This window comes from Misgurnus anguillicaudatus, chromosome 13 (genome assembly GCF_027580225.2).
Source record: "Misgurnus anguillicaudatus chromosome 13, ASM2758022v2, whole genome shotgun sequence".
In the NCBI taxonomy this organism is placed as follows: Eukaryota; Metazoa; Chordata; class Actinopteri; order Cypriniformes; family Cobitidae; genus Misgurnus; species Misgurnus anguillicaudatus.
Window position 1 is genome coordinate 2079365 of NC_073349.2, and position 15041 is coordinate 2094405.

Genomic DNA, 15041 nt, shown 5'->3' on the forward strand with positions numbered 1-15041 from the left:
TTTTAGTCCTTAGGTGTGTCCCCAGTTTTAGAGGATTTTTGCATCTGCACTCTTCTTATGTTGCTTTGTAATTTACAATACAAAGCAGTATCTTTTGTTCTATCAACCAATGAGGGACCTTTGATTTTAGGAGTATAATTATGACCAATATATTATTATATGCCAATAAGAGCCCTCTAATTTTAGAGCTGGCTGGTTAATAAACAAATTAAATGATGTAGGCTCTAACATGTCTTACTAAAGTAAACCACACTCAGCAGAACAAATTTTATGTACATTTTATTGAATTAAATACATCAATTCATGAAATTCGTTCTGCCCATGTTTCACGCAGAAATGCTATAATACACACAACAGATGAATAAATGAATCATCAGTTTATTTATTTGGTCTTTTTATTTGGTTTTAGACAGGTCATGAATGACAGGATGATATCAAAGAGAGAGAAGCAATGGAATCCAGACTCGTTGCATGTCAGACTTGAACCTGCATTCCCAAATGAGCAGCTGTAGAGAGCTACATTCTCCTATTGAAGTCATCGCATGTTTATTATAGCAGTTCCTCTTCCATATGGAGGAGTTTAGTGTGGCACTATAGGGTTTAGTTTTAGAGAAGTGCATTTAACTATTGAGTAATTCACAACGGTAACCATCTTTAGAAAACATATCAAAGCACATCTGATTCCTCTAACACCAGTTTACTAAAATCCTACTGTTTATTATGAACAAAAGCAAACAGTGATCGGAGAAGACAGACGGTTCTTTTGTACTCCAGTATATACTGTCATATATACGGCGAGTGGTGGGGGCAAGGTGGTTAAAATGCTTCTGCTGACAAAAACTTAAACTGCAGACTGACCACATAAGTCATTCCTCAAAACAAAACAAAACCTAAACGTGTAATAAACTTCCCAAATTAAAACCACGAGATGTCAAATAAAAGCCACATGTAAACCTGAAGTAATACTGCCAATATAAAATGACAAATACTGATTTACACATTTAAATGCAAAGGAAAAATGTAAACCAATGAACTTTAAAAGTTGTTGAAAATTGGCAAGACATTTTCTTTGGTCACGCCCCACTGAAATGAAATGAAATTGACATAAAGAAAACTTTTATAAACATTTATAAAAAACGTAAACAGGACAATATTATGCATATAGTTTGTTCGTAAATTTCTGTACAATTGCACATTGCCATGCTAATGTTGATTTTTCTACAAGATAAAGCTTTAAATATCAGTAACTGCCCAATAAATGATCTGATTGTATGATATTGTGTTTAATATCAACCGATGGAGGGAATGAACCATGATGTGGTAGATAAGTGATAATGTAGATATTTGAAACAGACACACCTGAGTGTGAAAAACACATCCATGTAAACGTGTGTACATCATTTGTATAACTGTGTTATATATGGCTTGTGTATAATAAATGATTGTCTATCCCTCCGTCTCTCCGTGAACGTTCTCCATGTGAACTTTGAGGTAGTCGTTGCGTGTGAACTTCTTGTGACACAGGGAGCATTCAGCCATAGGTCTGTTTGGGTTATGGGTCAGCTTGTGTCTGATCAACATCTTCTTCAGACTGAAGGACAGATCACACACCTGTTAATACAAACAATAAGCAAGATTATTCATCTCGACAAATTTAAGGCACGATATCTCATGTTGCCACTATAGGTCGCAAAACAACAATAAAGGTGTAGCTTGATGACGCTGTGAAAGAGCGTGGAGCATAGATATGTATAAAGGCTAGATGTGTTACGGCGGAGTCTCTAACGTCATCACCTGGCGGCCATCTTACCACAGGCAGCTCGCTCACTCGTAGCATTGAGTTTAAAGCATTGGTACATCTTTGACGTTTATAACAAACCAAACCGTTTGAAAATTAGTAAAAAATTAAGCAAGTTATGGTACCTGCACTATTAAAACTCAATGCTGCGAGCGAGCGCTCTGTGGTAAGATGGCTGCCAAATGAGGACGTTCATTCAATTGGCCAGCAGTGCAGGCGAGACATCTAGCCTTTATACATATCTATGGCGTGGAGTGATGCGAGTTGTCGTCGTCACCTCAACAACTTATGTAAATCAGTTCAATGGAACTTACAAATAATGTTCATGAATGATAATGAAATAAAATGTTTTGACTCTTATTATGTAAGACAACAAAAGAGTGGCGTGCTTGACACTACAACTACTATTTCCACATACAGTGCTGCGCAGATCGGTCGACGTATGACATCGAAATACTGCAAGAGCAACTTGACCTGATTGATTTCGTATTCGCTTTTGCGATACTTAGATGTCATCCATAAACATGAACAGGATTTGGATTGATTTCCTTGCAAAGATTAGACTGGACGGTAGGAAACATTTGGGATAATGTAAGTACACGATTAACTAATTTTAATATTTTAAGGCAAAAACTTTACATATAGTCCCCCTAAAGCTGATTTAGTACATGATACCGTATCCCTGTTTAATGTGCAGAAACAAAAAGAAGTTCGGCAGTCGTGTAGGTTTTGAGCATCTTCTTCTTCTTATTATTTTTTTGGTGTGTCAATCACTGTCACTTTCTTTTTGGCCAATTCACCTTGTCAAATCAGCTCTTCTGGGAGTCAGACCATTCTGATTGGCTATTAGGCATAGCCAACCAACGAAAAAGAAGACGGAAGTGCACGGAAGTGACAAAGCAAGCAAACAACAAAGTCAAGAGGCAATGCACAAACGGTCATCTCGTTTTGCATCTCTCATTCTAATACATGAATACATGGTTCATAAGACATTACAGATATATCACAAATCTTTCTGTGGTGAGTGAGATTTGTTTAAAACTGGTAAGTGAGCATTGCTTAGTTTATGTTTTGATTTACTGCAGTTTTGAGTAATAAACACCAACTACTGCCAGTTATCTCATGTCATGCAGTTGCAGAATGGACATTTTATTTGTCCACAGTCCACTTGGTGTTTCAGGGCAACTTTGGACCCAGTATGTGGGTAATGTAAGCCGACCTCACAGTCTGCGCTACTTTGTTGGCATCAGCTACCTTAACTGTACATTCACACCGCTGCCGACGAGAGCGTCAAAAAACGCTCTGGCTGCCCTGTCAACAACGCTGTAGAAAAAGATAAGTGGACGACGCTTTGATGATCGAATGCTTGTTGTTTATATAAAGGGGCCGCAAAGCAAACAAGCATGTTGATCTTGTGCACAATGACCACAAGTAGTGCATAAGTAACCTCATGAAATGTTTTAAATTTGAAAGTAAGAATTTGATTGATTGATGGAAAAAACTTAACAATTATTGTTACATTTTTGCTACAAAATAAACCAATTTAAAGCCATTTGTTTGTTGTTGCTTTTGTTTTAATGGTTAAGTGGTCTTATTTCAACATGCAAATTGTGGAACAAATGTGGTCGGAACCAAAGTTTACATGACTGCGTTCTCTGGAATCCTCTCAAGCTGAAGACTTCTACATTCTGATTGGTTGTCGCGGCACGCCATCAGCTCAGTACCATAAAGTTGACTTGATTTCAACTCTACTCGATTCTCACACCGTCCAGTGCTTGCCGCCGGCTCACATTGAAAATTAATGACTTCCAGTTTGACGTCTCGTCGGCAGCGGTGTGAATGCACGGTAAGTGCTTTGTTATGCTTCCAGAAGACTTTGAACTAGTGCCTCAACCAATGGTGTGACTTTGGGGTGAGACTAACTAGTTGAAGTTGAACGAATAAAGGTGGAGTGTTTGCAAACCAAAAATCATTGGAAATCATTAGTGGTAGGGGAAGCATCACAGTTACTAGACCCCTAACACCATTTATTAAACCTACTCATGCAGTTCTTACCAAGAACATGAATGATTCGATGGCTTATCAAGAAGTTGGACTAATAATTATTTAATAAATTGTAATTTAATAAACAGGTTCTGAGCCATATCTAAAGATCAGAATATCAGACTTGAAGTTGGCCTCTTTACACTTTAGACAGTAAGCATCCTTCTAACAACTCCCTTAAAACCAATAAACCGTCTGCAACCACCAGCAATACCCTATCACTACAATCACAACCTATCCAGATTTCAGTCAAATCTGGCTAGTTTAGTAGCCATCAGAAAATGTGCATGGACTTAACCCATCATAGGAGATTCAAGTCGCAGAATGGACATCTTATTTGTCTGCAGTCCACTTGGTGTGTCAGGGCAACTTTGGACTGAGTATGCGGGTAATGTGACCCTGCCTCACAGTCTGCTATACTTTGTTGGCATCAGCTAGGCGTGTCCCTACTTAAACTGGACGTTCACACCACCGCCGGCGAGAGCGTCAAAAAACAATAAAAGATAAGTGGACGCGCTGACTATATGAATATGAAGCAGCATTTGTTAATGGACTTTCTTTCGTGTGCAATTATGACCTCATGTACTGTGCCCGGAGAGAGGATGTGAAGACAAATGCTGAAGACACAATAACAGACTAAACAACCAAAAACTGAATGAATCAAAACATAACCTAAAAAACAAGATAGGAGCCACATAAAACCTTTATACTATTACAATGCCATATGCTATTCGTTGAGAACCTGACACAAAGACAAAAACACACAATGCCAGAACCACTACAAGTAACAGTGCCAACAAAACACACACTCAGAAAGAACAAGACAAGAAGCAAACTGCAGCCAAACCGAGCTGTAAATCGCATTCGGTTAAATCCTGCAGTCAGAGCTGCGGCCTACTGCCACGCTACACACACACACACACACACATGCCTACACACAAACACGCACACACGTTTACTTATCAATCTATAACCTAACCGTAACCCACACTCTAACCCTAACAAAAAACTTTTTGCATTTTACAATTTAAAAAAAAACGTTATTTACTATATGTTTGTAGCGTTATTACAAATGAGGACGCCCTCAAAGGAAGGTTGTTAAGTAGGTACACACACACACACACACACACACACACACACACACACACACACACACACACATTCAAATATGCATCACCAATGGCACACAAATCCATTTTGCATGATAAATCAAGTTTATCTCTTCAGGAACACTCAATATTCTTTATCTCCATGAAGAGAGAGAGAGAGAGTGTGTGGGAGAGAGACATTGCAGCTGTTACTTTCTCTTTTAAATGAATGTAATTCTTTATTTAAACAGCATGAGGAACATTTAACGCCTTGAGAAGTGTCCCATTAGTACCAAACTGTGAACTATATGTATGATACAAATATATGTTTCCTGCTTTATGATTCTGAATCAATGTGACCGTTTCTCTGAATCCAAATAGTGAAGATTAAGCTGGCTGTGTTTCTTATCAAATTAAAGTAAAAGTGAACATTGGCAAGGTCCAAAATGATTAAGGATTAGCAAATTGGTCTGTACTTTGCATTTTAGGATGACATTTTTAAACTATTCCATTTGCGCACAGACATGTAAGTCTAATGAAATTCAAAATGTAGGCGATCTATTTTAAAAGCATTTTATAATGTTTAAATTTCACTTCATTTACCATCACAACACTTCACAAAGATGTCACACAATGTTCCCTGTCTTTAAAGCCAACAGGAGCCATGAAAAAGATGTGACCCCACCAACCACTTCAAATGAAGTCAAACACTCGGAGAAAGCGGGTCAATGAAAAGGACTAAAATGAATTTGGATTAAAGAGGGTTTCTGGCAAGTCGCATTTTTTAAATGCAGCGCATGAAAGAATTACTGGAATAATTTGCCATCGATGGAAGTCGTTGGAATAACCGTCTTCAGAGCGGCAGTTCCAGCCCAAATCACTTCAGGCTCAAAAGACTTGTCACGTCAAGTGCCGAGAGGAAAAAAAACAGAGGAAACAGCCAATTTCATTCTTTTACGGTCTTTAAAACCATCAAAATCTAAAAAGACACGCTTGCAGCTTGCCATTGAAATAAATACATGGGAATGGTTCTCATTTAGTTTGGGGAAATGTGTGCGCAGTGACGGCTCTGCGTGAGTTTGTGTGTGTTTAGATTCCTGAAGAGTCTCCCGCGGAGAGCGTTCACTGCTGCTAAAGACAGAGAGAAAAATCTTGATGTGTGTACTGTATATGTTACCCCCACTTAACTGAAGCATGTGTGAATATCTTTAAGGATTTCAACTTTGACACTTGACATCATGACCTTTGTTTAGAAGTTATTTTATTCACGTTTACTTAAGATGGATGGACAAAATAAAGTGACATACTGTCTCTTGTATTAGCCATTATAGTGTTTTGGTTGATTAAGTACACTGGAAACAATTTTTTTATGTGATCTAGTTTTGTTTTGCATCAGTCTATCTATGGATCTATCTACCAGTCACATTAATGCTTTCTGGTTGGAGTCCAGCAGAGACAACTGTCCACTTTTACATTTTAAAATATTTAAGAAAGTAAAATGAGGTAAAGTTTGCATGAAACCATAAGTCTGATCACTCCATGTAAGCTATCATTTACAAGTAAACAACAAGTTTAATAGCTGTTGTATTTTAAACAGTTGAAGTCAACGATCATCATATTAAAATGCACAAAACCTTTTGTCTCCGAATTACATTTTGACTGCTGCCAATAGGTCTTTATGGCTGTTCACAATAAGTGCAACAATTTAAGCATATAATGCTGACGTGCTCGTCGCTAATGTGCCGTCAAAAACTGCCATAAAGACGTATTGGAAAAAAAGTCTGGAAAAAACTGGTATGGTGTCCCTGATTCTCAACCTGTGGATGTTTTTCATCGCTAAAAGGGAGTTTGGGAACTTAAAGCAAAGCACAGATTACAACAGGTTCACTCGAGACAGCGCAAGCTAGCATGAAGGTAAAGCTAATCTTTTATTATAGCGATGACGCTGGTAGTGACAACACTCTCAGACCAATCAGTGATCTACAGTGTTTCCGCGTCACGTTTTGGTATCAGCTCGGTTCGTAGCAAACTTAATTTTCATAATCAATTAATCGGACTATTTTTTTTACGATTAATTGAATAAAATGCTAAACATCTATTCAATCTGATATTCACTTATTTTAACTAAATAAAACCCTAAATCGAGGTATACCACGTGTAGAAGTGTACTTTCAAAATGGCAAAAGTCGCACATTGCATTTTATTAATACAATCTTTATTTTGACATTTTAAGTCTTAAATAAAAATAGTTTTTTAATAATAATAATAATAATTACATTAAAATCTAAAGTCAACATATAAATAAACAAAAGATACTGAGTGCTGGTGAGGAAATTTTCCCACTGATAAAATTTTTGTTGATCATTATCTTCAAATCAATTCATTTTAGGGCAAATGTCATGAAAAGTGAAATAACTTTTTTTTTCGAAATATTGGTTATTCGAAAAGTTATTAACCATACTGATATCTTAGATGTCAATATTTGGTGGTATAAACACCCATGCAAAGTCTTGGTTAAAGTTTTTAAAGCATTTTTTATAATTATTTTCCATATTAAGTAAGTGCAAATATCAGAATGGTCACATCCATAACGTTGTTTTTCCCCATAAATGCTTACATGTTGCGTATTACTGCTTCTGGTTTGTGCATTTTAAGTCATAGAATTCCTGGTATGTTGTCTTCCAAAAATGTGTGTCCTTTTTTAACGCATGCATGTTTCCTTTATCTAAAATAGAAAACACAAGTATTGACTAATATTTTTCTGATGTCTGGACTCTATCATCGGGGGTTTAGAAAAATATTAAGATTTACTGTACTCAAGTGGGGCGGCACAACATAAAAAGGTTTGAGAACCACTGGTTTGATGTACATAAATATTAAATGTAAAACAAAAACATGAAGTGAAGTAAAAACTATGATTTTATGCTTTACAATGCATGTTTTCCAAAGAAAAACTGATAAAATATGAATACTTAAATAACTTTTAAGTAGAAAGTAAAATACTGTATTAAGCAGATGGTGGTGTCATAGACCAACTAATCGACAATGACATTTATTGACATTCATTTTCGAAATGAATTATTATTGATTTTATAGATTTGTTGTTGCAGTCCTAAAACTATACCCTAACATCACAGTGTTGAGGTTAACATGCAACAAATGCAAACGTCCATGCTTCAGCTTACTGCTAGCAAGCACATTCATGAGGCTAGATTTATAAAATGAGTCATTTCTTAATCTGAACGTGACAGACACTTAAAAATAAAGGTGCATAGTGATGCCATAGAATAACCATTTTTGGTTCCTCAAAGAACCATTTAGTTAAAGGTTCTTTAAAGAAGCATTTCTTTTTATACATTTTTATAGTCTGAAAACTCGTTTTTCACCTTAAAGAAAAAGAAAAGCCTTTCGTGAAACAGAATGTGCTTTAAAGAACTATTTAGACAGAAAAGATATTGTGAAACAAATTTTTAAATGTGCATATGAAGAGTTTGGTTCCAAAAAGCGATAAATTGCATTTAAAAAAATAAATAGTTACCGCCAAAATCAGTATTATGTCAGGTCAGTATTAAAAAGTAAATTCTTAATTTTACGCAAAATCCGATATCCGCCGTTATTCTGTCATCTTTTCTTCCTTTTTTCCCAAACCGCGGTAAATGCCAGTCCTCCTTCTCTGCAGAATGGATTACATCTGCTCAACAAATCACAGCGCACCATTCCACACATTGTAAACAACAATGGCGGCGCGCTGAGTACACACAGGATCCTAGTTTTCCTCATCTAATTTGTACTAACAAACAAACAAAAACAAAAACCTGTGGTGGTTTTCTGTGGCGGGGAAGCAACATAAGCAATAAAAATCTAATAATTTACGCGAGAGGCACTCTGTAGAGAGAAAAATGCCGTCTGTTGCTTGTTTTCCGGACAGCATCAAGTTTCTGTCACGCTAACACACTGACCCCAGGGGATCTTATGAAAAACTGTCCATTATTTTACTCAAAGTCAACAAAAATCGAGCAGGACCAAAACATTTACAGCTGATCGCTGTCAAAAAAGTTCAGAGACGACGTCCCAAGTATAATCGCAGCAATGACAGTGTTCTTAATATGACAAAGTGTTTTGGTTAATGTCTTTAATGTTTATAATCAGTGTATACCACTAGTCAACTAAATGAATAATAACATGACAAAGATGAATGCACATTTATATATTGATTCAATAGATTTATAGCATTTTTTTTTTAAACCTTACGGATTTATTGCATTTTGCGGGAAAAAAAATCATCCGTTTTATAATAAATCTTTGAAACTTAAATTATGGATTTCTTTTATTAATGTTATTATAACCTAAAGATGCAATGTGAAAGATTGTAATAGAAAATAGTGGTTTTCATCTTGTCAATTTCTTGGTATAGAAAACACATTTTTACCCAAATTAAGTCAAAATGGATTTATTGCATTTGGAAACAAACTCTTCATATTTAAAGTCACAGAAAATGTCAAACAGCAAGTATTCTGTTCTCATCCAGTTTTTTGCTTAATGCTGTTTAATTGGTTATTAAAATTGTCTCTTGACTGGCAAATAAACTGTTTCAACTTCTAGCCCCATCTCTCTCATCTCTATGCAAAATTCCTCAAAACCTCTAAATCTGTTTAGAAAGTAAACAGACACGTTTTTTGATGTCGACTTTGAAAACTCCCGATCACAGTGATCTGCTTAAACAATGTCCTGAGAAGCAGAAGTGTGCGTCTGTGTGCTTCACAACATCTATGACGCAGTATTCACAGATGGACATAAATGTCCTTTCAGGGACAGCGAGGAGATAAGGAGGAGTTCGTAGATAATTTAATGTGGTGGCCTGAAGCGGTCCTGGTCTGAATGTGTGTTTTAATACACTGAAAGAGGTCAGTGATCGGTCAGTTTGTACAGGGCGGTTTCGTCCTTGTGTCCGCCTGGCAGGAAGTCCTTCCACAGAGGCTTTGACACCACAGTAACACCCTTTCGCAAACACACACAGAGCAGTAGTTTATGTGCTGTGTATCAATGAAAGCGCTCTGGTTCTGGTGGTCTGATGCGCGTCACGGTGCTGATTATGTGGACACAGCGTGGGCAGCAGGGTTAAACTCAAGACCGGCTTTAGATCTTTCCGTGGTGTAAGACTAAACCCGCTGAACGTCACACGCTACCCACAATCCTCCGGCTGTGCTCTTTCACTGGGCTGTGTCTGCGGTGTGTGTTTGAAAGATGGGCAGTGGTGGCTGTGTGATATTCATCCAAAAACTGTATGCGTGTGTGTGTTAGAAGAACGCAGCGTAATGTAATGTGGTCTGCATGTGTGTGTGTATTACTCACGTCACATTGGAAGGGCTTCTCGCCGGTGTGTGTGCGCATGTGTTCGTCCAATCCACGTTTTTGACTGAAGGCCTTGTTGCACTCACTGCATTTATACGGCTTTTCCTGTATAAGACAAAAAAAAGTTAAATGCACAAAAAAACAAACCCAAGTAAGTGCACAGTTGCCTTTAAATTATATCTGATGGTATTTTGAAGGTGAACAGCAGACCAAAGTCTTAAAGATGTAACGATTACCAGTTTAATGGTTAATCACGATAAGATATGTGCAATTGTTAGTATTACCTCATCCTTTTAAATAACTGTTTTATCGTGCGAGTGTCACGGATCGAAAACCCCTGTCCAGCATCAACCAATTAAACACATTCATTCACATCTGCTCCCATGTGTTTGTGATGACAGTGCTGAATTTAAATAATTTAGGGAAATCTACTGAAACATGTTTACTTAAAATTTCTTTAGACAGATCCATCTTTTCTATTCATTTTCCATTAAATGATGTGATCTGATGAGTTTAAAGCTCTGTTTGTTTCTTCTGTGATTGCTGTGAGCGCAGGTGTCGTGCAGCTCTCTCCTGGGTCCTAAAGTGTACCTCCTTTCTCACAACATAGGCAGACAGATGATTTGCTGATTTGTCCGGTGTTTATATGAAAATCTGATTTATTTGTGTTTTATCTGAACTAGATGAACATTTATCTCAGGACCCTAAATGTGCAATGATTAATGTTCATGGTTTATATTTGATGTTTATGCTAACAAAAGTGCACTTACATGTAAAATCAATTTTAAATTTGGTTTGCATCAGTATTTTTTACATTTCTAGAAATTGTTCACAAAACCATGGTAAGATAATATTGATAATCGTGATGATTTAGGCTGCGTCCAAAAACGCCAACTTCCATACTATATAGTAGGTGAAAAGCAGTAGACGAGATGAGAAGTATGTCTGAATTCACAGTATTCCAAAAACAGTAGGCGAAAAGTACCCGGATGACCCATTACTTCCAACAAGATCCTAAAGTTGTCAGGACTCTGCCACGAGAGTCCGTTTTATATTTATGTTTTATAGTGATGGCAGGGTTCTGACAGTCTCTTGTTTCATGTGGAGGCTCATGCCTTGTTTATTGTGGCATGTGCCTCTGGTGTCTCGTCTCTAGTCCCCGCCCCCCTTGTTCTCCATGTTAATTATTCATTATCAGTTCATCTCTCTCACCTGTGTTGCCCTCGTTATCTTGTTTAGTTTCCCCTATTTAATCTCCTCTTGTTTCTTGTCTTGTGCTGGTTCATTGTGTTCATACATGTCATGTCTTCTTAGTGTTTATTCAGTTTAATGTGTTCATTAGAGTCTAGTTTATTATGTTAAGTCAGTGTTTGTTATATCATAGTTTTGCCCCCACGTGGGCTTTTGTTTTCATGTCTTTGTTAATAAATGTTCTATGTTCACCCCCCGACGTCGCCTGCGCTTGGGTTCTCTTTTTTTCGTCTCAAACCTCCCAAAAGTGTTCATTCGATGGACACTTTACTATAGACGGTTTCATCGGACGCACGTGATACATGTCTGGAACCGAACCATACTTCCAGTTTCGTTTTTTTTAAGGTCTGACTAGTTGCTAAACTGCTCTCTTGAACAAATGCCTCGTCGAAAATAACAAATATATTGGTTTCCTAGGTAATCTAAGTGTTTTTTTTTGCTTGTTATATAAATAAACTACGTTTAAAGAACTTTGTTGTTATTTATTCTTAGCGGAGTTTACCGGAAGTTATGTGCAGCCGTTTGTTTATGTTGTTACTGCTGAAACAGTCTATACCTTGAGCCCCCAGGAGAGGAGTTTTTTTTTTGATGATGCAGCTCTATTTAAATGCACATACATTAAACAGCTTTTCCTTGTGGTTAAATTGCGCTTGTTTAACATCATTCTAGTTAAAGAGCACCTATCGTCCGATTCACACGATTTTACATGTCCTTTGGTGTGTACGTGTGTATTAGTACATGTTAACAATATGCAAAAGGTACAGACCCCAAAGTAAACAATGATGCGAGTTATCGTTTCGAATGTAAATCTCTATTCTTGTAATACAACAAACACCTGAATTGACCTATGGCTGAGCCATGCCCCAAACGCGATGAGCCAATCACAGTGCGCATAGCTAACCCAATACACTTGCATTGGGTAACATGCAATTCCACCACTAGGTATCCCTAGAGACTGGGTGATATTGTGTATTTTTTACACTTTCCCAAGCCAAGATTTCAACCAAGATAACGTTAAGTGTCTGCTCTGGATTAAGTTATGCGGTAGACCACAACACCAACTAAACGTGGATAAATTAAACAAGGATGTCTACATCTGTTTTAAGTCAACAACGTATTTAAACGTTATCTTTAACATCTCCAAAGTAGCGTTAGCCTAACATTAGAAAACGTAACGTTAGCTTCTAGCTGCATTGTACATCATGTCACTTAGCTTCATTAACGTATTTGTAAATAACCAAGATAACAAAATGTTATTTGTAATAGCAATGTTGTGCTGAATGATTCATGTAAATACTTTAGCACCAAACTAACGGAGAGGTAACGTTACTCTTGGTAAAGATAGTAAAAAGGTTTGTCCTGGAAACGTATGCAACTTAGACCTGTACATATTTAATTTGATCATTATGGCAACGAGATGCGGTTTATCACGTTTACACTGTGACCTGTACATTTTTGGAGCTGAAGCTTTTCATCGAGCTTCGTAATAATAAAATGATTAATATAACCCTCCAATGCATAGTTAAGGCCCTTTTGGTGACTTTGAGATGATATATAGTCTTTCTGTCTCCAAAAATCATCAATTGCCTCCTGTGAAATGTCTCCTACTGTGACAGCTGCCATAGCGCCTGTCATAGAATGTTGATTGTTTGTCCGAGTGAGTGAAGGGGGCGTGTCTTAGCCATAGGTCAATTGTAGGCAACAGTTTACTTCCTAGTATTGGTGATGTAGGCAAGACCGAAATTATCATAATTCCTCCTACTTCAACTCGTAGCCTGTAAGTTAACTCCTGTCAGCGTTGCATTGTGAGCGAATCTTTCAAACATGGTAAGGAGTGTCACATTTCCGGCTGACATCAGAGGTATTCAGACAAATCACAACATAGCTGGCCAATCAGGGACACAGCGCTTTTCAAATTTATGAATTTTGTACAAAATATGTGCATTTCAGGAAAAGAGTGAAATCTGGAGCTACAAAATTGTAGGGTATGTGGAAAATAATGTGTTATGTCAACCATAAATCATGCGAATACATTGTTTTATATCAAATACACAATATAACGTTTTTAGCAATGAAATAGGTGCCCTTTAACTACTAACTTGTTGTTATGACAACGTATGTCACGTGATGTATCAACATGTCGGATATATTACATCCGAATTCGTTCATACTATCACATTCATACTATATTGTACCTACCTTTGTTTGAAGCCTATGTGCTTGTGCTGTCACGGTGGGTAGGTGAGCAAATGACATCACATACCAAACTAATTTGATCATTCACACAGGACCTTGTAGGCAGTGTAAAGGGATAAAAGTGTGTGCAATAAAAGTGTTGTTGCAGGCTGTTTTAGCAGAATAAAATAAAGACTTGATGGATTCGGGGAAGGTAAGAATAAACCTTCAGGCCATGAACATCAACTGAATGTTTACAGAAATGAGAGATCTCCATTACAAATAAACAAATTAAGTTGCCCTTTATGTGTTATACACCTGGAACACATTTCACATCTCTCTCTCTCTCTCTCACACACACACACACACACACACACACACACACACACACACACACACACACACACACACACACACACACACACACACACACACACTTGCTCAAAAAAACGTCTGAAAACACGTTTAATGTGTAAAACACACCTGGGGATTATAACACACAAACTCTTTGGTTATATACTGTAACTATAACTTTACCATGATTTTTTAAATTAACAGATTAACGATACAGTGGGTAGATAGATTTTGCAATCAGGAAAAAACATGTCCTCAAATAATATTTAAGAACATACACATACACTTGTGAGATGAGTGTTGTGTTAGTAGGTCGATTATAGGGTGTCTGTGTGAGTTAATCAGGGTGTTAAACAGGCGTAGGCTGATAGCCCAGACCATGTCTACACTTCCAACTAAAGCTGTCATGGGAATGGGTGGACACAGGAAGAGATGATCCTGGGAAATGAAGCAGGGCAAGGTGTGGTCACACACACACAGGATATGCAAGGTGCAGAGGATCAAGTGTGACTGTCAAAGAGATGTAATGATGATGGGCCTGGGCCAGAATGGACATGTGCGCGTTTGAAAGACAAATTCAGAGTAAGATGAGAGTCTTGGCATTTATAGAGCATTATATGTCCAGTATGTAGATGTTAGTCTCCATACGCAGTAAAAAACATCAGCTGGGACTGTCAGCAACAAGACCCTCACAAAAATATATACAGGTCAAGAGTCATGGACCATGACACACATTAGCACAGACGGACAAGAGTGGACGGCCCATAATTCTTTGCAGCTTTGCGACTCATACCACAATGACTGTAAATCTGGCACTGTGAAACCTGGAATGATATGAAGACATCAAAGCATTTACAAACCCAATGTATGTGATTTTGTCTGGTTATATAGAAACGATTGATCAAATGTGAATGCCTCAACAAATGTGTTTTTCTGTGGAAGTGCAATGGGATGGCACAACTGGACTAACTACAGGAGCG

At 37.4% G+C, this 15041-nt stretch overlaps 1 protein-coding gene across 1 annotated transcript in view; it reads right to left on the reverse strand.

Annotated features, from left to right (window-relative positions):
• Positions 1–358: 358 nt before the first annotated feature.
• Positions 359–15041, reverse strand: part of prdm5 (PR domain containing 5) — a 111741-nt gene continuing 97058 nt past the window's right edge. Inside the window, exons 15-16 of the mRNA XM_055188410.2 lie at positions 10282–10386; positions 359–1611 (exon numbers count right to left, since the gene is read on the reverse strand). Of these exons, the coding sequence (XP_055044385.2) occupies positions 1447–1611; positions 10282–10386 (270 nt within the window). The 3' untranslated portion in view covers positions 359–1446. The remainder of the gene's footprint in view (positions 1612–10281; positions 10387–15041) is intronic.